This window comes from Protomyctophum parallelum (genome assembly GCF_964188405.1).
Source record: "Protomyctophum parallelum genome assembly, chromosome: 9".
Taxonomy (NCBI): domain Eukaryota; kingdom Metazoa; phylum Chordata; class Actinopteri; order Myctophiformes; family Myctophidae; genus Protomyctophum; species Protomyctophum parallelum.
In genome coordinates, this window is record NC_139706.1 from 6,111,387 (window position 1) to 6,138,255 (window position 26,869).

General features: G+C 44.0%; 1 protein-coding gene across 1 annotated transcript in view; it reads right to left on the bottom strand.

The window, feature by feature from the left end:
• sik3 (SIK family kinase 3) overlaps window positions 1-26,869 on the bottom strand; it is an 88,851-nt gene that overhangs the window by 19,621 nt on the left and 42,361 nt on the right. Inside the window, 11 exon segments of the mRNA XM_083773752.1 lie at window positions 961-1,149; window positions 4,722-4,795; window positions 10,258-10,407; window positions 13,870-14,044; window positions 14,743-14,852; window positions 16,884-16,961; window positions 18,565-18,699; window positions 19,655-19,765; window positions 20,569-20,687; window positions 25,299-25,422; window positions 26,133-26,257. Of these exon segments, the coding sequence (XP_083629878.1) occupies window positions 961-1,149; window positions 4,722-4,795; window positions 10,258-10,407; window positions 13,870-14,044; window positions 14,743-14,852; window positions 16,884-16,961; window positions 18,565-18,699; window positions 19,655-19,765; window positions 20,569-20,687; window positions 25,299-25,422; window positions 26,133-26,257 (1,390 nt within the window).

Consider the following 26,869-nt stretch of genomic DNA (forward strand, 5'->3'; position numbering starts at 1 on the left):
ACCGCAGCCATCTTGCCATTTAAACTCATTCCCTGTCCAACAGCACCACCTAGTGGTGGCTTCAGACTGCCACGGTTTTCAGCCTGCACGGCCCCTTTAAAAAGCTAGACCGACGAAATTGACGCACTTCCGGGAACACAGAATCATGCCCGGGGCACAAACTTGGAAACAGTCCTGCACGGTCGCGATAATTTGCAAAGGTGAGCGAGCGGGTGGGGTATGTACGTAATGCCCTTATCTCGTCCAAGGCTTAGGCAGAAAAACTGTTAAACACTTTGTGTGCCAACGCAAAACTTAAAAAAAAATCACTTTCACCTAGAAACTCCATTCACACTTTTTATAATTCAGCTGACTATGGAGACACAATCATGCTGGAACTTTTTACTTTGAAATGTTGTATACTTTCTGTGTTATTTAACTTAAATGCCCAATGCATTCTCAATGGCAATAACACAAACTTTGGCACCATGTATTAAAAAAACGTTTTTTTATTTTATTAAAAATATATATCTTTATTTTATTTTTTATTTTTTTTCAAAGACGTCCACAGACGTCTTGGGCACAGAATTGTTATTAATGGCAAGGTTCGTTACAAGCCGCAACTTCCCACTGACAGCCCATTCATCCAAACAGAAACAGAAAAGTCCTGATTAAACGTCAAACTCACCAACATTGCATCTGTACGAAAAGCTTGAATTATCCTCTATCTGCAATGTGTTTGTTTCATAAAAATCCACCGTAGACATGTTATGAGCTACTCCCTGTCCAGAAATGTCTTGCAGGTGATTTCTTTCCGAAGTGCTGGAGTTCGGAAGCGGCCCTACATACCCCCTGTTTTTACATAATGCAGGAGGCAGCTGGATGTTGCTTTACAAACTCGTGCTTCCGAACTCATAACATGTCTACGGTGGATGTGTGTGCGTGCGTGTGTGCGTGCGTGTGGCGTGCCTCCCTCCTCACCGGGTGGTGGTGTGTGTGTCGGGGCCCCAGCAGACCCCCCCGCCGCCCCCCCTCTGGCGGGAGGGGCCGCCGGGGGCCTGCGGGCCGCCCCCCCGCTGCTGGGACTCCGCCCCCTGGGGCTCTGTGGCGTGCTGCGGCGTGCACGTGAGCGCGTGCGTGGTGTGGCGTTTGGAGCGGTTCGCCAGGTACCTGGTACCGCGGGGAGGGGAGGGGGGGAGGGGTGATGGTGGGTGTGGTGGGGGGTGGAGACAGGAAGCAGTGCCGGTCAGCTGTCTCTCTTTCCTCATTGGCTATCAGAGTGAGGGTGGGCGGGGTTACAGTACACCTAAGTCTGACATCAAACGCTGATCTTTAACCCCTGAATCACGGCTCAGATTGAGCTGGATTGAACAACAATGTTTTTTATTATCACGTAATATAATATCTGTGTTCTTTACTCATAATGGTTATGAAGCTTCATCCGACGGTGAAATTAGGCCTATTTTATCCAAAGAATATAAAAATAAAGGCCACGTACAAATTCCTAACTTTAACATTAAAAGAAATGTCACTATATAACTAATGTCCTAATATGAATAAATGTCAAACGGTACAGAGCCAAATCCCTGATAGAATTTCTCATTTGTTTTTATGCATTTTTTGTAACAAAGTTATGATGATTGAAATGCGGTTTTGAACGGGAACAGCACTTGGGCGACTCCGGGGCGCACGGCGTGGGTTTGGCGTCAGTAGGTGGGATAAGCCCCGCCCCTGGCCCCACCCATTCCCCACTTCAGCCAATGAGTGTTTTCATGTCATACATATATCATCTCACACCAGCCAATCAGATGGAAGCTAAGACGAGTCACACAATGACAGCTTATTATGGGATGTATCCCAGAGCCCCACCCCCAAGCTTTCAACCAAATGTTCTTTGCGGATCGGAAAAAATCCACAGCAAACCATCGACTTGTTTTTGGTCGACATAAATTTTAGTTTGTTTTGCAAAGCTACAGAGTTAGCAAAGCCTCTGCGACAAAGAGAGAGGTGGGGCAGTGTTCATTTTGCTGACTAAAATACTAAGATTTTGATATTAAAGGTATATTCAGTGATTTCACTTAATTCAAATATCACTTATATTTTTGTTTTGTTGTGATAATCCTCTCTACTATAGAGTGTGCTGACCATATAAGGAGTTCCTCCCTGTCCCCAGTTAACCCCTGGGGGTCAAAAAACCTTAGGTTTCATTTTTGACTCTCTATCCTGATTGGACGAAAGGCTGGGTCCCAGGCCAAAAACGAAACCTAAGGTTTTTTGAGTGAAATCACTGAATATACCTTTAAGTCGGCTAAGTCTAAACCATTTCAGATGACTAAACATGGCTGAAACTAAATCACGTGATCAAAAGACTAAAGGGCCTTTCAAACGTGAAGCGATATAACGCGCCTATTCATTTTCACTGAGACCTGCGTTTTTGCGCGGAGCAATGGGGAGCAGTCACAGTGCGACAACGCAAGCTTATTTACCGTACGTGAGCGCGGTCCTGTGAATGTGTTGAACGCGTGCTCGTTTCGTGCACACGCCCGCGACTCACCAGACCTGGATTCGGTTTAGCTTTTTCTTTACGCTTGCGCTGTCGCGCCTGTCTTTAGCAGACCTCTCATTGGTCCAGGCAACAACGTGTGCGTTCCTCGCTTCCCGTTTGAAAGGCCCTTAAGACTAAATAAGACTTTACTGTGAGAATTAACACTAAGACTAGGTCAACAATATGTTTAGTCGACTGAGACTAAGACTTAGTTTAGTCTAAACCATTTCAGATGACTAAATAGTAAGGGTGTAATGATAGTAACTATATCGAAATATACATTTTAATTAAAAAAAGTATATCGATATGTAAACAGCAAATATTGCATCGTTTGACTGTGTATCGTATCGTTTTGCAATGGAAATAATCAATGTCATCAATACTAAGTACAATTTTAAGAAGACAACATATTAGTTGAATTACTTTTCCATTCCATATCGCTACACTTGTTCTATGGATAAATGTGTGTATTCTCTGTGTTCATGTCAAGGCGTGGGTTTGTCCACATGTGTTCAAATACAATGTCCATCTATTTGCCAGAGAATCACTCTGGAAACCTGCACTATCCTCAAGTTTCACACAGATTTAATGCATTTGCTAAATAGTTACTGTATCGATTTCAAATCATTGAATGGTATCGTATCGTCACAATGAACCAATATCGTCCATGTGTCGTATCGTCAACCGTGTATCGTGATACGCATCGTATTTTCACACCCCTACTAATTAGTACCACAACGAGAGAGAAAGCGATGGATGTAAGCGAGTGGGAGAGGCGTGGCTGTGAGGGCGTTGTTCGACCCAGATCGGGGAGGTGGGGAGCGGGGAGAAGCCAGATGCATGATGGGGGATGATGAGGAGGAAGGGAAGGAAGGGGTGAGGAGGGGGGGGGGGGGATTCAGTACCCCGCCCCAACACACCCCCAGAAGGGAGGCAGAAAGCAGAAGCTCCGAGCCTAGAGCCAACACACACCCAGCTACACACACAGGGCAAAGGTCACCAGCAGCAGCAGCAGCACACCACACTCCCAGATACACCGCCACACTGAGCAACACTCGGCCATTAGACCTCCGTTTAAAAGCCGCTTAAAACTGGTGTAAAAGTTAACTTTCTTTTATGGAGATAAATGGAGCCTGTATGTAAAGATCCCACAGCTGGAAGGGGGGGGGGGGGGGGGGGGGTTGGAGCAATGCTAAAAGGTAAATTCACGGTGGCCGCTTTCATATAAGTATACGGGGGTAGACTATCTATCTATATATCTCACTGCGTGAAAAGAGGAGTTAACGGGCAATTACGGGAACTGTATTTTCCCCGTAAACCTCGGTTTAGCAGCATATACATGTAATATACGGTCATATATAGGTGTGATGGTACAATTCGGGAGTTTATGGGAGTTTGTTGGAAAGTTTAACGTTTCCTGCAATATACACATCCATATTACAAGCTTTTTGCGCAGAGTCTATATACCTATATATATATCTATAACACTAAGCCTAAAAGGTTAACTTTTACACAGTTTAATATGGCGGTTCTAGACCTATGTTAGAGGTGTAACAGGCCACAGTACAGCTCAGCAGGTCCCCAGCAGCAGCAGCACAGTCCCAGTTCAGCGCTTCTGGATGTTATCAGACGCCTTTGAGCTCCATCATCAGCCCTTATTATGAAGACCATTCAATGCCGCCAGAAATGGCCATTTCCTGTCATTCCCTGTTGTCAGCCGCTGTCCGCGCTCCACGCTGGCGTCCATGGCATGGTCTCCATAAGGAGCATAATGTTGGTTTATTAATTATGGGCTGATGATAACATCCAAAGCGGGTTGCCCAGCAACCCCACACAGATCACCAGCAGATACTCAGAGGACATTTCCATAGAAAATGCATTGAAGCAGCCCCCCCCCCCCCCCCCCCCCCCCAGCAGTCTGTCGTCTGAACTAAAGACGCCTGGGAAAAAAAAGAACCCTGAGCGTGTCCGAGACTCAAAACTTGTTATCCAAGTGAGTGGTGGTACCTTTAACACATTTAAAGTGCCATCTGGTGGACAAAAGTGTTGGTGCTTGGGAGCCTTAAAAAAAAGGCTTCTATATCTTTAACAGTTTTCTGAAAAACCTATGTCGATTCCAAAGCATCAAGATCAGACGACAGAACCCAGCCCAAACTTCCCCCCTCCCTCCCTCCCTCGCCCGGTTGCCGTGGGTTACCTCTGGACCGCCTCCTGGTCCGGCTCGCCGTCGGACCCCTCCTCATCCACAGGAGCTACGGCCGGGATGGGATGCTGAGAGAGAGAGAGACACAGAGAGAGAGAGAGAGAGAGAGAGAGAGAGAGAGAGAGAGAGAGAGAGAATTTAAGCCACGGACCACCATTTGATGACATTTAGCCTCTCAGCCCCAAAAATGAAAGAATATTTTGTCATCGTTGGATAAGATTTTGTCCACAATCCCATGCTATACTGATGTTGGTCTCATTAGGAGAGATAACAGGCAAAACGTTGATCAAAATAACTATTCTTCTACATTCTATATATGTGTTGACGTCTTGCAAATTAAAAGGTACCGTCATTGAATAAAAAGCCGCCCCCCTATTAATTACCGGGGGTGGCGTTGAATTTAGCAAATAAAATCTTTTTTTCTTTTCTTTTTTTTTTAAGTGGCCGTATCTGTTACCTTCCTGCTCGTCACGTCAGTGTCCAGTTGCCGGGTGGTCGCGCTGCTTGTGGACAACACAACAACAACAACAAACTAACAGACTAACTTCGGGAGAGAACGCCACTAAGCACTTTTCATGGCTACGGACAATAAAACTAATTAGTCTATAACTGCGGAGGAGGGAGGAAAACGACACAAAACCAAGCTAATTAAATCTACTACGATGAGGGAGTGTTTGTGACACGACGCGCTGCACCCGCAGATCTGCCCTTTATGCAACAAACGTGCGTTCGTTCTATAAACGGAGGCTAAGCTTAGCTTGTTGCTAACGCGACCCTCTATCTCTCTCTCTCTCTCTCAATTCAATTAAATTCAAAGGAGCTTTATTGGCATGAGAAAACATACGTTTACATTGCCAAAGCAGAAGTGGAACAAGACACTCTCTCTCTCTCTCCCTCATTGTGTATGTACCTTGTTGAAGTTACATGATTTAGATGATGATCACTGCAGTGTGACACTGTTCATATAAACTGCTTTGATATTATAGGAAATAGCCTGCCATACTGTATATTTTATTGTATTATTTGCCTCTGAACTTGTCATTAGCCTAACTGTAGATACAGATATTTGAATGTGCCACAGTATTGTGGTAGTATGTCTCAGTTGAAGTTATATATTTGTGACCAGATTTGACTGAGGGAGTGCCATTGGATTTGTTTTCCCCATGTCATATGAAAGCAGGGAATTGACATTGGTTGTTAAAGTTAAATTGATGTGTTGATGTTATTATAGTATTTACCATAGGCTATATCGTTATAAAAAAACGTTAAAATGACCATTGAGCACCTGCAACTGCACTGTTTAATATTTCATGAGGACTTGGTTTCAATACATGACCCCAGTACATTTTACTGGGTTCTAACGGACACAAAATGTGACTTATTCATTATGATCGGCTTGAAAAGTAGAAATATAGGCCTTCTTCTTATAGCTGCCTCCTTCCAATAAAAGCCCGGTATCAGAATCGGTTGAGACAAATAAAAGCCCCGGATAATAAATGAGGATTTACGGCAGTATAGACAACCTTTAAGCCTAAATTCAAACTATATGTATATTTATATATTCAGCATTTCTTTCCCTATATAAGCCACTATATAATTGTGCTGGGGTGTTTTCCTGCAAAAAGACACATCCGGCCCCTGGCTGTATTTTGGTTTTGTTCCAATGTTTATGTTGACGTTCATCCCTTGGCAGGGACTCGGTCTGTGTGGGGAGGGGGAGGAAGGGGAGCTCTGCAGGAGCTATCCCTTTGATTGGGCCTCCCTCCCTGCCAAGGGAAGAACGTCAACATAAATATTGGAACAAAAGCAAAATACAGCCAGAGGGACGTGTCTTTCTTCAGAAAAACACCCCAGCACAATTATATAGGGAAACAATGCAAAATATGAATATACATATGTTTTTTAATTTAGGCTCAAATGTTGTCCATCTTACTACCTTTAAGTAATGCAGATTTGTAACAAAACTATCTCTTGAGCGTAAAATGGACCCATATGGGTCCATTTGGTTTCATCATTTAGCTGGGGACCACCTGGAACCCCCTCAAGGACCACTGGTGGTCCCCGGACCACTGGTTGAACACCACTGCCATAAATTAATGAATGTTTAACACCTACAACAGATCCACTTCTCACAGGAAGCGGTCCCGGTTCTTAATTATTTCTCCCCCATGTCCGTATATATACGTACCCCAACGTGGACTCTGTCCATAGAATGGTTGATTCCTACGGAAGCCTTTAACATTGGTCCGGTTCCCATAGCAACGCCCCAACGTTCCAACTATGGGAAGGCATATATATTTTCCGTTGAGAGCAGTGGAGAGGTGGATTTTCAAACTCTCATAACTCTTCTCCTAAAATCGCTGTCCTTGGTGGATTTTCTGCCATCCACATTTCGGATTTAATTTGTGCCTTTTTCCCCGCAATGCTGGCGCCATGTTAAAGCTTCTGACGAGAGGTGAGGGACTGGTTTGTCCCCCTGCGCATTTGTATGGGGGGGAGGGGGGCTAACACAGTGGAGTTAGAGTGGAGTGAAGTGTTGGCACCCGGAGCTGTGGTTAATGCTACAATTAGCGCGCAATAAAGGAGTTAAAAGTACCATCAAAACAATCAATCAAACACAATCAAATCCGTTAGGGTTCTCACACGTTTCTACCAATTTATTTCCAAAACTTTTCCAGGATATTTAACCCAATTTCCAGACCTATATAACAATCATTCAGCTCAACAATGAGTGTCTTACTCCTATGTGCAACAATGCCCAAAGACAGGCAGTGTAGCAACAATAAAGCATAGAATATAGAATTCTAGAATTATATTCCAAATGTTTTGCTACACCATGTTTTGCTACACCATATTTACGTATTAACAAAATCAATAGCCAAAAACAATGCACTAGAAATGCTCTCTCTCTCTCTCGATTAACCTTTTTCAATAATCTATGTCAAGTACATATCTCTCCAACTAGTGTCGTATCTGGACAAATAATTACTATATCATGCAATAATCAACTACACTCTGTGCTAAGTAAAATGTTGGAGTCTGTCTGTCTAGCTGAAAGCAATCACTCAGTCAAGTACTCTGCATTGTTCATTACTCCTGTAGCTTCTCTCAGGTGTGAATCAAAACACACGTAGGCCGCCATCTGCTATTATGCAAGTTGTTGATCTGCATACTATTGTCTCAACAAAAGGTCACTTGATTATGTATGCATCTGCGATTCCTATGTATGTAAAATCAACCAACACCCAGAAACCTCTGTTTGATGTTAGACTGCATATAATGTCCCGTTGTAAGTGAAATAGGGGGTCTTTTAGCAGGCTGACCATCGCAGGTGGTTAGTCTGTCCGTGTGCTCCCGTGGCACACAGGCCACGGGGGAGCTGATGCTATTCCGTCACTCTGGACTCTGTTTTCTGATTGAATAAATGGTCAACTCTACACTTCAGCTCATCTCTGCCTGCGTGTTTTTTCATCCGATCGTTTGATGCCATTGCCTGGTACTTTTCCTGCAGTTTGCTATTTAGTATAGAGAAACTCATTCAGCCTTTTTGTCTATTTAGTCTAGTTGTAGTTAGTTAAATTTACTTCACTAGTGAAAGTATTGACTCCTTTTTACAAGCTGCCCCAGTCACAACTAATGATGATCCAGTTAAACGCCCCAGTCACAACTAAAGAGGTCCATGACACTATTAACATCTTGAGGGCCCGGGCCTATTTAATCCATTAATAACTTTAACTTAACTTGAACTTGACGGTGATTTACGTCATGGGCCCCGATGGTGTTAACTGGCTTATGGCTAGCCTAATTAACAGTGGATTGTGCCTTCTGCCTGCACTATTCATATGTTTAATTCGTCGTTTTAATGCCAAAAGAAAAATCAGTGATATACACACTATATCTCATTCTCACACGGCAATCCTATAGTATTATACCCAGTCCTGATGGTGGCGGTAACGTCACCATTATGCAGATTTTGACCAAATAGAGTGAATCTGGCGATGTCACTTCTGGTTTAAGGAACAATAACATCCGGTACTAGCTTTGGACTGTGCAGCACTATCAGATGTCCGGGATGCTAAGCGATCATCGTTATTTTTAATAACCAAGTCAAATTAAGCTCTAATCAAGCCCAAAATATCGCATTTTACACAGCGATGCACATAAAGAACGTGCGCGTGCGTGATCGACCGTGCACGTGCGGATTTCGTCCGGTTTGAGGTAGATTACATCGGCCAAACAAGCTAAAAGTTGCTACATTTTGTTACATTAAGCTCCCGATAACAGGGAATTAAACTATTACGTCAATAGCCATAAAGGGGTTAAGGCTATGTCTGTTGGAAAAAGTCCTGGCCTTGACGTATTCCCAGTTGAATTTTACTTACATTTCTGGTCTGAACTGCAACCACTTTTCATGCATATGGTAAAAGATTTTGTGAGTGTTATATTATTATTATTCCTGGCTCAATGAAAGATCCCTTTGTTGTTGACAGCATTTTATCAATGTGGCCAAAGTGTAAGAAATATTGTAAAATTCAAAAGAGTACATCTGTCCTTTCACCTGTTTCTCATAACCCGGACTTACCGGCAAGTCTAAGCGAGATTGGTTTGCAAAGGTGGACTAACAAAGGTGTTAAAAACTAAGGTTGTGTACAAACATAAAGTCCTTTTCAGAGGTGAAGGAGGAATTTGGTCTGTCTTCAACAAACTTATTCCAGTACTTACAATTAAGACACTTTTTACAATCATTGATTAAGAAAAACATTTTTAGGTCTCACATAGACCAAAATTCCCTTCAAAGATTTACAAAACTCTTAATGGTATCCAGCCTCTGAAAAGGATATGGGGAAAAGATTTAAATGTTATTGATCAAGAAACATGGACAACAATATGTGCAAAAATCTTCACTTACTCCTGGAACATAACCATTGGTCGAAGGACAACACCGACATACGCACACACCGACATACGCAGCCGATTACAGTACTTGCACGCTCTGCTTGCACAGGTAACTATTTTTCCAGGGCCAAGTAACTATTTTTCCAGGGCCAAGTAACTAGTTTTCCGGGGCCAAGTAACTAGTTTTCCAGGGCCAAGTAACTATTTTTCCAGGGCCAAGTAACTAGTTTTCCAGGGCCAAGTAACTAGTTTTCCAGGACCAAGTAACTAGTTTTCCAGGGCCAAGTAACTAGTTTTCCAGGGCCAAGTAACTAGTTTTCCAGGGCCAAGTAACTAGTTTTCCAGGGCCAAGTAACTAGTTTTCCGGGGCCAAGTAAACTAGTTTTCCAGGGCTCAGTCAGTACTAGTAACAAGTAACTATATTTCCAGGGCTAAGTACTAGTAACAAGTAACTAGTTTTCCAGGGCCCTTGATAATTCCAAACCTTTTGCAGGACTGGATTTTTAAATATTTCCAGGAATTTCCTGATTGTGGGAACCCTTAACAAGCAGGTCCCTTAGCAGTGAGCGGTGTTACTCACCGGACTGGGAACACTCAACAAACCGGTCCCTTAGCAGTGAGCGGTGTTACTCACCGGACTGGCCACGAGGGGAGACGGGCCCCGGGGCCTCTTGAGGAGCTGTGCGTGGAGCTGGATGTTGGCCCCTCCGTCCGAGGCCCTACGCCCCAGGGGCCCCATGCCGTTCAGCAGCTGCAGGGTGGGGGGCTGCAGCAGGGACTGCTCCTGTACAGGGAACACACGGAGGTTAAGGTTGCAGGGTGGGGGGGTCCCAGTACAGAGTGGGGGGGTCCCAGTGCAGAGTGGGGGGGTCCCAGTGCAGAGTGGGGGGGTCCCAGTGCATAGTGGGGGGGTCCCAGTGCAGAGTGGGGGGGTCCCAGTGCAGAGTGGGGGGGTCCCAGTGCAGAGTGGGGGGTCCCAGTGCAGAGTGGGGGGGCTCCAGTGCAGAGTTGGGAGTGTAGACCTATAATTTTCCCATTAAATCAGAGGTCTTTGATGTGCTGTGTTTGAGGCCAAGGCATTGTGGGATCACTCTGTTGAATATGTTGAATATCATGTATTTTTGGGTAAGGAAGTTTGCAGATAGAAAGGCGGTGGTCTTGTGATGTAGTGCATTTATATATTATTATATTATATTACTTATCATTGATTAAAAAAAAGTGTTTATGTACAGAACAGAGACTGAAACACTGCTGATTGAATTACTACTTTATTAGCTAACCCTAACCCAGGAATGCATGGAGGTCAAGGGGGCAGGTCACTGTTATTTACAGCCCCCCCACCCAACACACTGACACACGTACAGAGAGAGAGGGAGCATTTTCTTTTATTGCCTTGATCTCCTTGCCCCCCCCCCCCCTTCACCTTCACCTTCACCTTCAATGGATAGAAGATACAAAAACAAATTTCACCCACATTTTGAATCGTAAATGTGTGATACTATATATATACTCTGTATTTTGGCTGTCTTTAGATACAATGTTGACAGCAGACACCTTTGCACATGTTGAGTATTTGTTTGTCTGTGTGTGTGTGTTTTCAGAAATGAACAACCCTTTGCTGCCAGCTACAACATATTCTGCGAACGAGTCATCCGTCAAAGGATTATCGATAAACAAGAAATCCTGAAAATGAACCAACTAAGGAAGAAGTTCATAGACATTGTTAAGAAGAATGAGGATATTGATGCTTCAGACTACAGGTAACTGTGTCCTTGACAGTTCAGTAAACAAAAAAGAACCTCTTTCATACTGAAAAGTTTCAATTTTATTGATTTATTCGCTCATAAGAAAGGCTATGACAGTATGTTTAAATTAATTTGTTTCTCATTGTGAAAAAATCCCTTTTTCTATATTTTCATTTTGCAGGCAGGATAAACTGAAAAGGCGGTTGGCCCGTGATTTCCCCCTGCTGCAACGCGCAACATCTCCGAACTGGTTTTTGTTGAAACATTATCAGCAGATACACTGTTAGACAGGCTATCCATCAGACACGACAACAACTGAGTCAACCGAGGTAAGCCAAGCTGAAAGTGACAATGAACAAACATCTGGACAAACTACAGAGCACACAAGGACACTGTATAGTGCAGGACTGATATTGAACTTGTAAATGAAACTCCCGGTATGAAATGCCCTTGGCCTCCCACAGCAGAGGATTTGAATGTTTCTGAAGCAAAATCTGTTGTTTCCTGGATTATAGGTGCAACAGAGGAACCAACACTAGACTGTTATGTTGATATTCCTGAAGATGTGAACCTAAAAGTTTTATCTGTTTGTCAATACATTGTGCATCTAAAGGTCGGAAGCAGACGCCTAAGTCACTGTGTCTTGGTCTAACTGTTCGCCATTTAACAGGTTCATCCAATGTTCTGTCACTACTGAATAGATTAGGACACTGTGCTTCATGGAACACAGTTGTCAGTCTAGACACTATCCTAGCTCAACTACAACTTCTAGAGGGCAGAGACAAAATTCCTAAGGGGTTCTCAAAGAAGGCACCTACCATACTGGTGTGGGATAACATTGATTTTGGGGAGGAGACACTGTCAGGTCGTGGAACTACTCACCATACAAATGGCATTATGCTACAAAGTTCTGTTGTTGAAACAATGTCTAGACCAGACAGACAGCCACTGCCGAAGTCAGTTTACACATTGAAAGCACCTTCTACCTTCAACACAATCCACAGTCTAAAAGACAAGGCCCACAGAACATGTTTCAGGATGCAAGGTACAAATCATTCTGTACGGCATCATCAGCTTTGCCAGAACTGTCCATTCCCCCAACAAGTGAAGCTCTCCACCAACATTGCAAAATGCAAACAGCACAGACTACTTACACAGCCAACAGAAGGTTTTATTGTGATGCATTTGTATGCCATTTTGTATTTTCATATATTTCCTTGGGGGGGTTGGATGTACAAATGACAGATGCTGTGACACTTTGCGGAACTTGTAAATAAATAAATGTTTCATACCATATTATGTTGTAATAATTCTGACCTCTTGTACTTTAATTTTTAGTCTTGTCCATTTCTTTGCATTATTCCAATTTAGGGGGCGTGGTAACATTTGGATAGATATTCTGCCATTTTGGTCCAAGGTGCCCTGATTTTCTTTTCTACCTTTCATTACACAGTAGGTTGAGACATTTTCTATGTATGAAACATAAGCTTTTGGCACAATTTACTGTGTAGGATTCATTGTACTGTGTGGCAAACACTTAAGTTGAAGCATATTCTTTAACAAATAATGCTACATTTCATAATCTAAATTCACATATGAGTAAACTAAAGGCACCAATACTTGTTTCAGATGTTAACCCCTGGGCTACAATTAACGGAAAAAACTGATTATTGCTAAAAAATACAAACCTCCCGTTCACGGAATTAACGGAATGACAATCAATATCAGTTATCGGGGGTTCAACAGAGCAAAGATTAATATTTTTTCACTAATATCACTAATGTTGGATGTAATTTACCAAAAAACGGCCGAAATCCACGTGATCGTGCGCTATCGTGCACGCGCGCCGTCTCTGTGCGTCGCTGTAAAAAATGTGATATTTTGCGATGTTTTGGGGTTGATTTGAGATATGAAAAATATAGCATTAGCTTAGCAATCCGGACCAGCCAAGCTAGTGACTAGGGTCAAAATACTGCCGGATGTTGTTGATCGTTGAACCGGAAGTGACTTAGGAAGATTCGTCTATTTTGGACAAAATCAGCATAATGGTGCGTTCCCGCCATCTGGTGGCAATTCGAGAGAATACACTAGCAATGAAAAAAAAAAAAAAAAAACATCTGTTCAAACCACCCGATCTTTCTTGTATGTTAAAACGATGAATTAAAAATATGCCAATTTGTTACCCAAACAAAAAAAATGGGATTGGTAGTCCAAGGTTTGACATTTGAGAAAGACTTTGTGTTGCCAAAAACACATTTTACAAGCAAAAACAGCAGCCCAAGATTTTCGTTTTTTGGTTATACACTGTTTTTACATTTATGGCTTGTGACAAAATACTGCAGGATATTTTGAGTAGAACTTTTAACCCAAAGTCTAGAAGGGTATTATCTATGAAAAAATGCATTGAATGAGTAGTTTGCATGACATGGGAATGAAACTCATTTTCTAAGCACTTTTTCATGGGTCCCAAAATGGCCTAAATGGTAAATAGAATGAGTTACCTTGTACTCCAGCTGCTGGGTGGGCTGCAGGCTCTGGGGGCTGCAGGGCATCAGCGTGTGACCCGAGTGACCCCCCATGGCGGGGGCCAGCAGGGGGAAGGGGGGCTGGGGGGCGCCGCACGCCCCCCGTGGGAACCCCGGGGGCAACTGCTGTAGGTCCTCCTGCATGTCCACCCTGAGAGAGAGAGAGAGAGAGAGAGAGAGGAATAGACATATCAGAGACCTCTTATCTCCGTATTTGAACATTTTGTGTGTTTTTAAGTGGTGCAACCACTTCTACATCCAGCATGCAATGTCCATGTACGTGTGTGTGCACCTGTGACCTGTGTGAGCACGAGTGGTGTGCGCATGCGTGAAATTGGAACGAGAGAAGTATGTGACATGGCTGCCACCTGCTGGACGCAAACGATACCACTTCTACATCCAGCATGCAATGTCCATGTACGTGTGTGTGTGTACCTGTGACCTGTGTGAGCACGAGTGGTGTGCGCATGCCAAATTGGAACGATACAGAGAACCAATAGACAGGAGTTGCACCACTTGGTTCACACTGGTGTGATTTTTTTCTTAAATTAACAACATCCTGCGTGATCACACCACAGCGTCACATAAAAGCATCAAAGGTATAATTTGATATTTGACTCCTGGAGAGCAACGGTCTCGCATGCCTTTTTGGGAGCGTGGTTCCCTTCTATGTTATAGAAAGTGAAATGGTAGTAGTAGATTGCACTAATGGAGAGTTGTGATGCTGTACTTAACATAAGTTAACATATATAGACTTAAAGTGTCTGGCTTTATGGAATATGGAATATCTGTTGGCAGCACTAGTTTGTGTGTGCGTGTTGGCAGCACTAGTGTGTGTGTGTGTGCTACCTGGGGTCCGGTACTCCCACCGTGTGTCTCCTCATGGACAGGTAGCGAGCCATGGCCTCTGGAGATGGCTCCTCCCCCTCGTCACTGTCCAACGCCATGCTGCCTTCAGGCTGTAGACGCGCGCACACACACACACACACACACACACACACACACACACACACACACACACACACACACACACACACACACACACACACACACACACACACACACACACACACACACACACACACACACACACACACACACACACACACACACACACACACACTTACTTAATGGCAGTAATGCACAGATGCACACAGATGAAATGACACGTTGGGGTTTTGAAACCTCGTATGTCCAAATAAGGTCAGCTCTTTTTCAACTCCCCGTTTCTTCGTGAATAAATAATCGTCCTATTCCGTCGTAAACAGAGTGTCGCGCAAAAGTAGTTTTATGAATGTTGAACCAATGGAAAGCAACGAACATCTAGCTTAACCCATTCAGTACAGGAACCCCTGTTGGTGTTATCGAAGCCCCGACCACAAAGAGGGTCACCACACAACTCCTTGGGGTCCAAGCGGTTACGAGGAGTTGCATGGTGACACTTTGGCGTGGTTTGGTCCAATGAACGCCATGCGTTGAATCACTTGGGACGACGCGTGCCAACGTGCAACAGGACATATATCACACCGCTCTGGGACAATGCTAAAGCCGTCTCGACCCTTTGGTGTGGTTAGGGCTTAAGCAATATGTTATACTTTAGCTATTGGAGAAGAGAAACAGCAGATCTACAAGCTCGTAGCGCGGCACTAGATCTGATTTTTTTTCTTTGAATATATATTCCTTCAACGCAAACGTTTTTAACTCAAATCTTTGAACAGCCAATGAAACGGAAGAAACGTTTTTAACTCAAATATTTGAACAGCCAATGAAAGGGAAGAAACGTTTTTAACTCAAATCTTTGAACAGCCAATGAAAGGGAAGAAACGTTTTTAACTCAAACCAATGAACAGAGACGGACTAAATATGTGACTTAGCGTGAATAAATAACACTGGTGGAAAGTAACTAAGTACGTTTACTCAAGTACTGTACTTAGCTGAAGCTTGAGAGTACTTTTCCCACCACTGAACTACAGTACATTAGAACGGTATTAGACGATTATTAGAACGGTATTGGACCAATAGGAAGCTTCCTTTACACACGACAGCAACCAATAGTAATGACACATGGACTTAATAATAGTAATGGTACTTGGCAGTGTGTGTGTGTGTGTGCGAGCGTGTGTGTGTGTACGTAATGTGAGCGTGCATGCGTGCAGTGTGTGTGTGCGTGCATGTAGTGTGTGTGTGCACGCTAGTCAGTGAATCATGCATGGTCACTGTTTTCTTCAGCCTAATCTCGGTGACATCATCATGACATCATGCCAGCTGGTGGTAAACAGCATAACGTGCACCGTTCAACTTCTCCTCATTCGTTCATTTCTTTAGGGCGCACAACATCCTCGTTAGGGCGTAGAACCTTTTATTTAGGGCGTAGAACTCAAAACAAATTAAACCCTAGAACACTAAACACAGGTGATTTTCACCCGGACGATTATATTTGTTGTAATTCTCATAATGTTGGCCTGGGCCGTGGCTCAGCGGTCCAGGCACCTTGGCTGGTAATCAAGTCTGGCAGTGTGCCGCGGGTTCGACGCCCGATCCAGAAGGCCTTCACTGCATGTCACCCCACCCCATCTCTCTCACCATTTCCTGTCAGCCTACTGTCTGTCCCTCCATAAAAAGTATAAAATAAAGGTGAAAGCCACACAAAAAAATCATAATGTTGCCGATGCCTGAGGTGGGCGGGTCTTTCAGTACCTTCATGATGCTCAGTGACATCACAGAAGGTAGGTTTCCCCCACACATTTTTACCCATGGCGTAGCAAATAGTTTGCCATAGAAACGTAGGGTTTTTCAGAAAAGGACAGGATTAGGATTTAGAAGCCATTTCTTTAGAATAGCCAAAAACTATGCGTATCCTATTTTTCCAGGACCCTGTCGGTCAGTTCGGTCCGATCCAGTCCGGTCTCCAAACAGAAGGAGAGGACGTCCAGACAGAAGTACATACGACGGTAGACACCTATCATATATACTGTGTTTGTGTGTCTCACCTCTACAATCTGGTTGTCTGGGTTGATGAGCTGAACTTGAGGGACAGTCATGTTGACTGGATTACCCTGTTGATCCGTCTGCACACACACACACACACACACACACACACACACACACACACACACACACACACACACACACACACACACACACACACACACACACACACACACACACACACACACACACACACACACACACACACAATTTAACAGGTGATTGACCTCTATCTCACTGTGTGAGATCACAGTAAGACTGTACTGCGCGCGGGTCAATCAATGTGGCTTAAAGGTGTAGTGAAACGGAAATGGTGGGCATTTTATTTAGAAGTTTCAGCCTGAAACGCTAGCTCTGAAGTTTCTGAACCAATCAAGAGCATCGCATCCCTCCAGGCTATGGGAGAGGAAGTCTCTCGCGTGCATGTCGTTTGTAAACAAAGTGACAGAGACGTGAGGCAAAGCCGGGGATTATTTCTAACCTAAAAACAACCTATATACATATGGTAGGGTGATGATTAAGTTTAAAACGAGTAATACACTGTCTGGATGTCATCTTGAATGAGATAAAAAACGGAGCAGTTCTTTAATCAAAACCAGCGGTATGGAGGAGGACAACGAAGCATGGGAATCAAACTGGTGAGCTTCATTTTTATTGGCCTTTATCGACGTGGGCGTCGACACGTCATCACGCAGCACGTTTTCCTTTTCAGGAAGTAATTAAGATATAATTTTATTGGCTTTTATCGACGTGGGCGTCGACACGTCATCACGCAGCACGTTTTCGTGTTCAGGAAGTAATTAAGATATATTTTCATGGAGTTTTGACACACAACAATGAGAATTTGCCCATTCTTTTGGCAAGGTAGGGTATGCCCATGACCACGGATATGGTCTAAAAGTGTGAAAAACGTATTTTTTCATTTCACTACAAATTTAATGTCCTCAAAGTGGTGCATCCACCACGCTGAGCAGATTGGACCTTCTGCTCCAGAGACAAAACATCTTGGAAACGGCCATTCACATTCAGCAGATTGTATTTATTTAAATTTCTTGAGCAGGATTTGAGAACTCTAGCTTAAAGCAATGCTATAAGCAATAATATGTCAAATAACGCTCCCAAAAAAGATTTAGTCTCTGTGACACATCTAGGGGCCGCAATCTGCATTCAAAGATTTTCCTAGAAGCTTTGTCATTGGTCGATATGCCTGTCTGCTTCCTGATTGGTTAGTCATTGCGACGGGTTTTTTTCGACCAATGACAAAGCTTCTAGAAACATCTTTGAAAGCAGATTGCGGCCCCTAGATGTGAGACAGACTACATTTTTTGGGGGAGCGTTCTACCCATTGCTGGTTGTCTTAAATACAAAAAAATAAAAAATAAAACTTTAACCAACTTTAACACGTTGGATCCGTATGACCAGTATACCTGTCCTATAGATTAATGACTGGATACAGAATCAGATGACCAGTTCCTATAAATTAATGACTGGATACAGAGTCAGATGACCAGTTCCTATAAATTAATGACAGGATACAGAATCAGATGACCAGTATACCTGTCCTATAGATTAATAGATACAGAATCAGATGACCAGTATACCTGTCCTATAGATTAATGACTGGATACAGAATCAGATGACCAGTATACCCGTCATAATAATTGTGTGGGGGGAGGGACTTACCGGTACAGCGCCGAGGGGATAACCAATGGGGCGAGGTGTGGGCGGGGCCACACGGAGCGTCTTGTGTTTTTTGAGCCGGTCGGCCAGCAGACTGTAGATGGCGCTGTAGTTGTCATACGCGTCCGTGTGTAAGGACTGTATGGACACATCAGTAAAGTATACATTATCAGTAAAGCAACCTCCTGCTTCCTCCAGCCAGTGTTGTTTTCGCCGACTAAAACTAAGACGAAAAATGTTCGTCGACTACCTTTTCCACTGAAGAAAACTAAATGGAACCTAAATGAAAACTAAGCTATGGTGACTAAAACTAAGACTAAATATACTGACAATTTCGTCAACAAATAAAAACTAGACTAAAATGTTAGGAAGGGACTAGTGGACAACAGATCCAGTATAAGTCATTTTACACTTGGTTGCATGCTGAAAATAGCAGATCTACAAGCTCACAATGCGTCGCGCTGCGACGCGTTGTGAGCTTGTAGATCGGCTATTTTCAGCATAAGTCATTATGACGGCAAAATTTTCAGCATAAGTCATTATGACGGCAAAAAGGCCCGCAAAAATACATTTTAGTCGACTAAATCACCTGTAGATTTAGTCGACTAAAATCTTATGACATTTAGTCGACTAAAACTAGACTAACACTAATACATTCCAGGTGACTAAGACTAAGTGAAAACTATTCAGGAGACTATGACTAAAACTAAAATAGAAATTTGCTGCCAAAAACAACACTGCCTCCAGCATTATGTGCACATTCAAAACGGGTGGTACGCCTGGGCCATCGAGTGATAGTCAACGAGCACTTCCAAACTCCAGCACTTAGAAAGAAAATCATCTCCAAGGAATCTCTTGACAGGGAGTAGCTCATAACATGGTGGATTTCTACATTGCAGATAGAAAGAGGATAATTTAAGCTTTCCGTACAGCTGCAATGTTGGTGAGTTTGACGTTATTTAATACAATTCGATAGGACTTTTCTGTTTGGATGAATGGGCTGTCTATGGGAAGTGGCACCTAGGTAGCACCTTGCTGGCGAGATGGCAGCCGTGTGCATATCGTCAATTGTGCGTGCGTGCGTGCGTCTCACCTGTAGGGTGCGCTCTCGGTCCAGACCCATCTCGGACATGGCCATCAGCACCTGTTCATTGATGAGCTCCGTCTCTCTCTCTGTCTTCACCTGTTCACACTCTGCTATTAACTAGAGAGATAGAGAGAGAGAGAGAGAGAGAGAGAGAGAGAGAGAGAGAGAGAGAGAGAGAGAGAGAGAGAGAGAGAGAGAGAGATGCAAACATTTTAGATAGAAAATACTTGATCTATCAAACTCTGGGTCGGGGGACCCAACTTTGGAACTAAAATGGAACCTTATGGGTCTGTAACTCAGAGTGTACTTATTTCTCACAGTTAAATTCACATATAAATTCACAGATTTTACAATATAAATTGGGGTCCCAGAGAAAGAAATGCCATTAAATGGGGGGGTCTGTAGCCTAATGCATGTCAAACTGGGGGTCCTTGAAATTAAACGGGTTGAGAATCACTGCTATAGAGCTGTAATAATCTTCTCTTATGGAGGTCCCTGGCATATCTTTTCAAATGAGGGGTCCACGGGGCTAAATTAATGTCAATTTGGGGGTCCTTGACATGAAAAAGTCAATGGCCCAACCTCGTGGAATGAACTTCAAAACTCCTTAAAACTGAGCTCCCTGCGATCCTTCGGTCAGTTCAAAGGAATGCTCCAGAACATTTTTCACCGTGATTGCTCCTGCTTCAATTGATTTATTGCACTGGTTGTTCTACATTTTTAAGTTCCTTTGTAATTTATCCTGATTTATAATGTTGTGTTGATATATTGTTTTGACTGCATTTGTGAATTGTAACCTCGGCTACATTGAAAATGAGGGATTGCCCTCAACTGTATTTCCGAGTATAAATATATATATAAATAAAAAATGGTGATGATGAAACTCTGGGTCAGCGCCTCCTAGTGGAGGATATACTCACCCTGTCAAACTCTGGGTCAGGGTCTCCTAGCCTCATCCACTTGTTCTTATTGATCTGTTCCATGGAGAGTCTCCGACTGGGCTCCAGAACCAGCATGTGCCGGATCAGGTACTCGCAGTCTGAAACGTACACAGGAGGGAAGAAAGAGAAAAGAGAGAGAGAGAGAGAGACACACACACACTAGGGCATTAACCCATTCTGACCGGGCACCCATTTTGGTGTCAGCATCATGTTATGCTTTACCTATTGAAAAATAGCAGATCTACAAGCTCATATCGCGCCACCGAGTGGCGCGATACGAGCTTGTAGGTCTGCTATTTTTGAAAAAAAAAAAGAAAAAGATTTTTTTTTTTTAGAATCTGATCTCAGGTCAGAATGGGTTCATCAGACCAGTGTGTGTCCGGCGGAAACCTCGTATGAATCTGATCTCAGGTCAGAATGGGTTAACCAAACGTGATTTTTGATAGTCGACTCGATTAGTCGGCGGTAAAATATGATATTTTTCCATCCAATCAAGCATTAAAACATCGTGTTCTGAAACAGCCAGCGAGTGAAGGATTTACGGCAAAACAGAGCCGGTGAATGCAGGCAGAGTGGAATAGTAAGAGAGTGGCGACACACTTTGATCTCACCGCAAAGCGGGTACTACCTATGGGCTATAGTTCCAAACATTGGAACTATCCCATTGAGACAGAATGAGCACTTCCGCATTCCATTGTTACAGTGGGAGTCAACACGAGTGTCGCCACTCTCTTACTAGATTACGCTGAATGCCGCTCTGATTGGCCGAAATTAGCTCAGCTGTTTGAAATCAAAGTTGCAAGTCCACAATGACTCACGGATGGACGCGTTGTGAGCTTGTAAATCTGCTATTTTCTGATGCGCAAGACCTTTCTATGGAGCAGCATAGCATGTTTCGTTGTAACAATGTTTGTTCAGTTGGAGCGGGGAGGAGGAGGACTGAACGATGCAATGTTTTTCATACAACCCTAAATGTTCAACAACAAGTTACAAGTTGTAACTTGTTGTTGAACATTTAGGGATGTATGAAAAACTGTGGTTGTAACTTACAACCACAGTTCCTTTGGTTTTTAGAAGGAGCTACAAGCTAGGAGGAGGTTATGATTACGTACTAGGTTTGCTAGCTAGCAGCTTGCCAGGCTATGAATCAGATGATCAACTACTTAACTCCATCGCGACTATTATAACTATGATCGTGCATTTGTTGTCTCCACCAGGCCGAAGGCATGGGGGCAATGTTCCCCCTAACGTGCGCCCGTGCGCACACGCGCACGGGCGCACGCACATGGCCAAATGCTCTCGCGCACAACTGAAATCTGTCGCGCACAGACACCGACGCTGGTGTAAAAAAGGTGTTCCCCCCGAGTATCATCTACATTACAGTAATAATACCTATCCTGAGTCGACATTTGCCCACACTTTATTTCTATTTACTTCACAGTTTATTTAGATTACACACACACACTGAGGAGAGGCGACAGACAGGTATTTTTTTACTCTTTGCTCTCCTCTCCTCTCCTCCTGTGTATACTGCGCCCAGTGCGCCGTCTGCGCGGCGAGTGAGGACCTTAATAGGTGGAGACGTAGCAGGCAGCACTGCAGTGCAGTCAGTGTGTGAAACCCCAAGAACCAGATAAGATCGCGTTGCGCCTTGGACCCGCGTTGATGGGACATTTAGATTTAAAAGGCGAACGGATGGAAGTGCGGCTGTGCGCAACAAGGAGAGGGGGAATAACGTTAGCTTCGCATTAGCTGGTTAGCTAACGTTGTTATCACTACAGCACAACAAGCCTCCGCAGTCCAGTGTACTTGTGAATGAAACAACATGTGGAAGTTAACATTAATCTCTAGCGGTCTAGTGCCATATGGAACCTCTCTCTGTAATTATTATCCAATCTGTTAATACATCTTTCTTCAATCAATCAATCCCTCTGCTATGTAGAGCTACAAATAATAATAGCTAATTTACTCATAGCTGGCGTAGTAGGGGCTGTTGACGTTCGACAATCTGAGAAACTATAGGAGTTGACACACCAACAAACTCGGTCTTAGTGTGTGTGTGTGTGTGTGTGTCCCAATAAAGTTTTTACGGTTTCTCATGCCCCCCATGTAATGCACAATTGAGTAGGCTATTCATATACCAGTCGTTCTCAACCTGTGGGTCTCCACATGATTTGGGGGTGGGGGGAGGACCCCAGATGACAGTGAAGTGACAATTTAAGGACTTTTAAGACTTTTATAATACCTCAAAGGCTCTAAAAGAAAAAATACCATTACTGCATCAAAAGTAATCAGCAGCAAACCATGCTATAAAAACTGGTCAAACTGGTGAAAATAGCCGATCTACAAGTTCACAACGAGCTTGTAGATTGGCTATTTTCACAATATTTATCTGTGGAACCATTCTGTTGCTTGTCTGGGTGGGGGGGTCCCCAGTTCAAATATGATTACTTTTTGGGGGTCACAGCCTGAAAAGGTTGAGAACCACTGATAACTGAATATTTCTAAAAATGCTAGCCTACCACCTTGATATAAAATTAAAATGTTGTAACTTGCGTAACCTTATGTAACTATTCATTGATTCACTCGTATACCAAAATCCATTTGGAAAAAAGAAAAAAAAATCACACCTGTGTGAAGTGAGGGGTGCTCACTTCGCATTATCTAACGTTTGGATAGTTGGTGTCAAGGTGACGTTTGCTCAGTAGTTGCTGATGTCTGCTCAGGAGGTTTGAGTGTTTGCTCAGACCGAAAAAGAATTAGAGGGAACATTGCATGGGGGGAGAGTATGTTTTGCACTCCGTCCGTCCGTCCGTCCGTGTGTGTGTGTGTCCGTCCGTCCGTGTGTGTGTGTGTGTGTGTCCGTGAGCAGCTACCGTAATCTCGGCCACCGTTAACCCGGTCGATGCCAAATTTTCCACACACACTCCCTGGATGCCAACGATGAACCTCTGCCCCAAACTTTCCAGAACGGCCTGTTATAGCGCCACCAGGAGGCCGCTTTGTGCAAAACAAGTTTTTGCACAGTACACCTACAGATTTTGTCCAAACATCACGCAAATTGGTACACAGTCTCTCTAGAGCCATTCAACGAAACCGGTCTTTCAGATTTCTCAGACTCCCTCCTGATTGGTTAAGATTGGCTTCCAAAGTTCACAGGAGTGCTCAGTTTCAAACAGATGTCCTACATTCCTATCCTGGTGGAGACCTGTGCCCAGAAGGGCACTTTTTCTAGTTTTTAATAATGCCACACGCGGCACGCCTGCACTTTTGTTGGATAAGCATGAAGAAACATGACACCAAACATGTCACCAAACTGGATAATATTTGGCAGAGTGAGGAGGAACTCCTGCTGCTATACTTTACTGCACCGGACGACACGACGACACGTCTCCAATCTAACTTGTTGAACAAACTACAGTAATAAACTCACCAATAGTAAAGGTATTTACACACTGTAGTTGTCCCCATTGAGCGTATGAGCCTATGAGGCATATCGCATTATGCTTTTCCCAAAGAAAAACTGTCTTGAATGCTGCTAGTGCCACCGCCGGTCCGCCGCCCACCGCACCTACACGAGTGAGGGTGACGGCAAAACCCACGTACAGTAGGCTTGTATATGATATGAAAACAATCAGCCAGGAATGGATTAGTACTGACGTAGGCAAACTACCAACAAAACAACAGAGCTCACAGCTGCACGCCTGCTGTAGGAAAAAAAGATTAAAAGAATAATTAAAAATAATATTAACGAGATGTTTGATTTACAGTGTCGACTACCGTTTTGCTAGTCGACTAGTCGACTAATCGATTTTTATGTTAATGCCCTAACACACACACACACACACACACACACAATCAAGAGCCGGGACACTAATCCTGGTCTCTAAACTACCTGATTGGATAATGACAATGATTTGTTAATCTCCTTAACAACGTCCTTCACCTCAACCTGAGCCCTAACGCCGATAAAGGCAGCGTGTTTTTGCAGTCCGATGACGTCACACCATGGAAGCTTTTTGTGGCGGTTCAACTTTCTCACACAGGGAATGCAGTTAGTCTGCATGTGTCTGAATGTGAGAGACTGCACACTTCAAATTCAACACTCCATATATGGGCACGCCTGACACAGAAGTCCATATATTGGAATAACCCATTCTGACCCGAGATCAGATTCTAAAAATGTCCGTTTGAAAATGACAGTTTTCTGAAAAAGCTATGTTTCTATGTCAGTCGTTCTTCGATTTTTCAAAAATAGCAGACCTACAAGCTCGTAGCGCGCCACTCGGTGGCGCGCTATGAGCTTGTAGATCTGCTATTTTTAAATAGCTAAAGCATAACGTAATGCTAACACGAAAAAGGGGTTCCCGCCTAAAATGGGATAAAGGAACACAGAGAGACACATACAGAAATCTGACATCATTCTCACGTCGGGCCACAAGTTAAGTTATTGTTAAACATCTGCATTACTTAATTTACAAGAAGTCTACACAATTAGAGAATCTAGAAGAATATTGTTATTTTGATCAACGTTTGATTGCCATCTCTCCTATAATGGTACCAACGTCAATACAGCATGGAATCTTATCCAGCGACGACAAGACATTAAGTTGTGAGTGTTTTGCGAGGCTAAATCTCATCAGACGGAGGTCCGTGGCTAGGGGGTGGTCCGTGGCAACCTGTGGACATGAAGAAGGTCCGTGGCTCACCTGTGGACATAAAGAAGGGGATGCGGAACTTTCCACTGAGGACGCGAGCACGGAGGTTCTGTAAGGTGCTTCCATCGAAGGGCAGAGCGCCACACACCAACACGTACAGCACCACACCCAGGCTCTGGAGGGGCACGCACACACACACACACACAGGCGCGCACACACACACACACGCACACACACACACACAGGAAGACAATCAATTTAAGCGTAGATTGGGACCAGTGTTGATTTTGTCGACAGAAAATGTGGACGGGTTTCTGAACTGCCCACAGCCCTCCTATGAGACACAGACCGAGTAGAAAAGAATTGTGCTATTTTTATCATGTGAAGAGAGGAGAGTCCGCACACAGTTTGTTTGCGGTGTCAAGGTGTTTGCTTTTTATTCAATACACCATGATGAAGGCCGTTCAAGGCCGAAACGTTGTGCCTTATTTATGGTGTATTGAATAAAAAGCAAACACCTTGGAGCAAACCTGTGTGCGGACTCTCCTCTCTTCACTGTACTTACCTTAGTCCAGCACCAGACAGGAACTGGATGTGCGCTAGCCACCTACCTTTTTATACTATTTTTATCATGAACATTAGAACTAAAAGACAGGTCATGTTTATGCTTGGCTGCGTGTGGGTCTAGAGCAGGGGTTCTCAACGTTTTTGGCTGGGGACCCCCGGAAATGCTTTGGACATCCCGTCCCATCCCGTCCTAACTAACCCAGATGTCTACTTTAGGTTTGTCCTAACTACCGTAGACTCACCCAGATGTCTACTTTAGGCCCGTCCTAACTAGACTCACCCAGATGTCTACTTTAGGCCCGTCCTAACTAGACTCACCCAGATGTCTACTTTAGGCCCGTCATACTCTTTGCCCTCAAAGAGTTCCGGAGCAGCGTAGGGGGGGCTGCCACACCACGTCTTCAACAGCTGACCACGAGAGAACAGGTTACTGAAGCCAAAGTCTGGAGAGAGAGAGAGAGAGAGAGAGAGAGGTTAACGATCCGGTAACACTCTTCTCAAATGTTTATACATTGCTGCACTGGATGGCATATATTTTTGAACTGCGTCAGATACAATGGCGGTCGTGGAGAGCAATACACAGATTTTTGTATGCACTACATCCATTGTTATGTGATGTGTGCGATAGAATCTAGGTGTTGTTCAGAGTGTGCGATGGTTTCTAGGTGTTGTTCAGAGTGTGCGATGGTTTCTAGAGCCAAATTCCAATACCCAAAATCTCGGCCACTCGCTCACTCCCACTCGGTCACTCGGGGTCATTCCAGTGTGACCCGGAAATGGTTAACGTTCCAATTGTTAAAGTGCTCCATCGAGGAGGAGAGTGGAGTCGAGTGGAGGAGCCGAGTGGGCTCTCCGAGACCGCATAGAGCGAGTCTCCTCGCAGCGGATTTCCGCATCACGTGTACATGTTTTTTTCCTTCTCCAGTGACATAAGTCCGCCTCCTCCACATGTGGCACAGAAAACACTGCTTGAAACCCGATACTATGCACCCCCCCCCCTCCCCCCCATCCACTAGCTGCCGGCCGGCTGAGTCGCTGACCCAACACACACATGC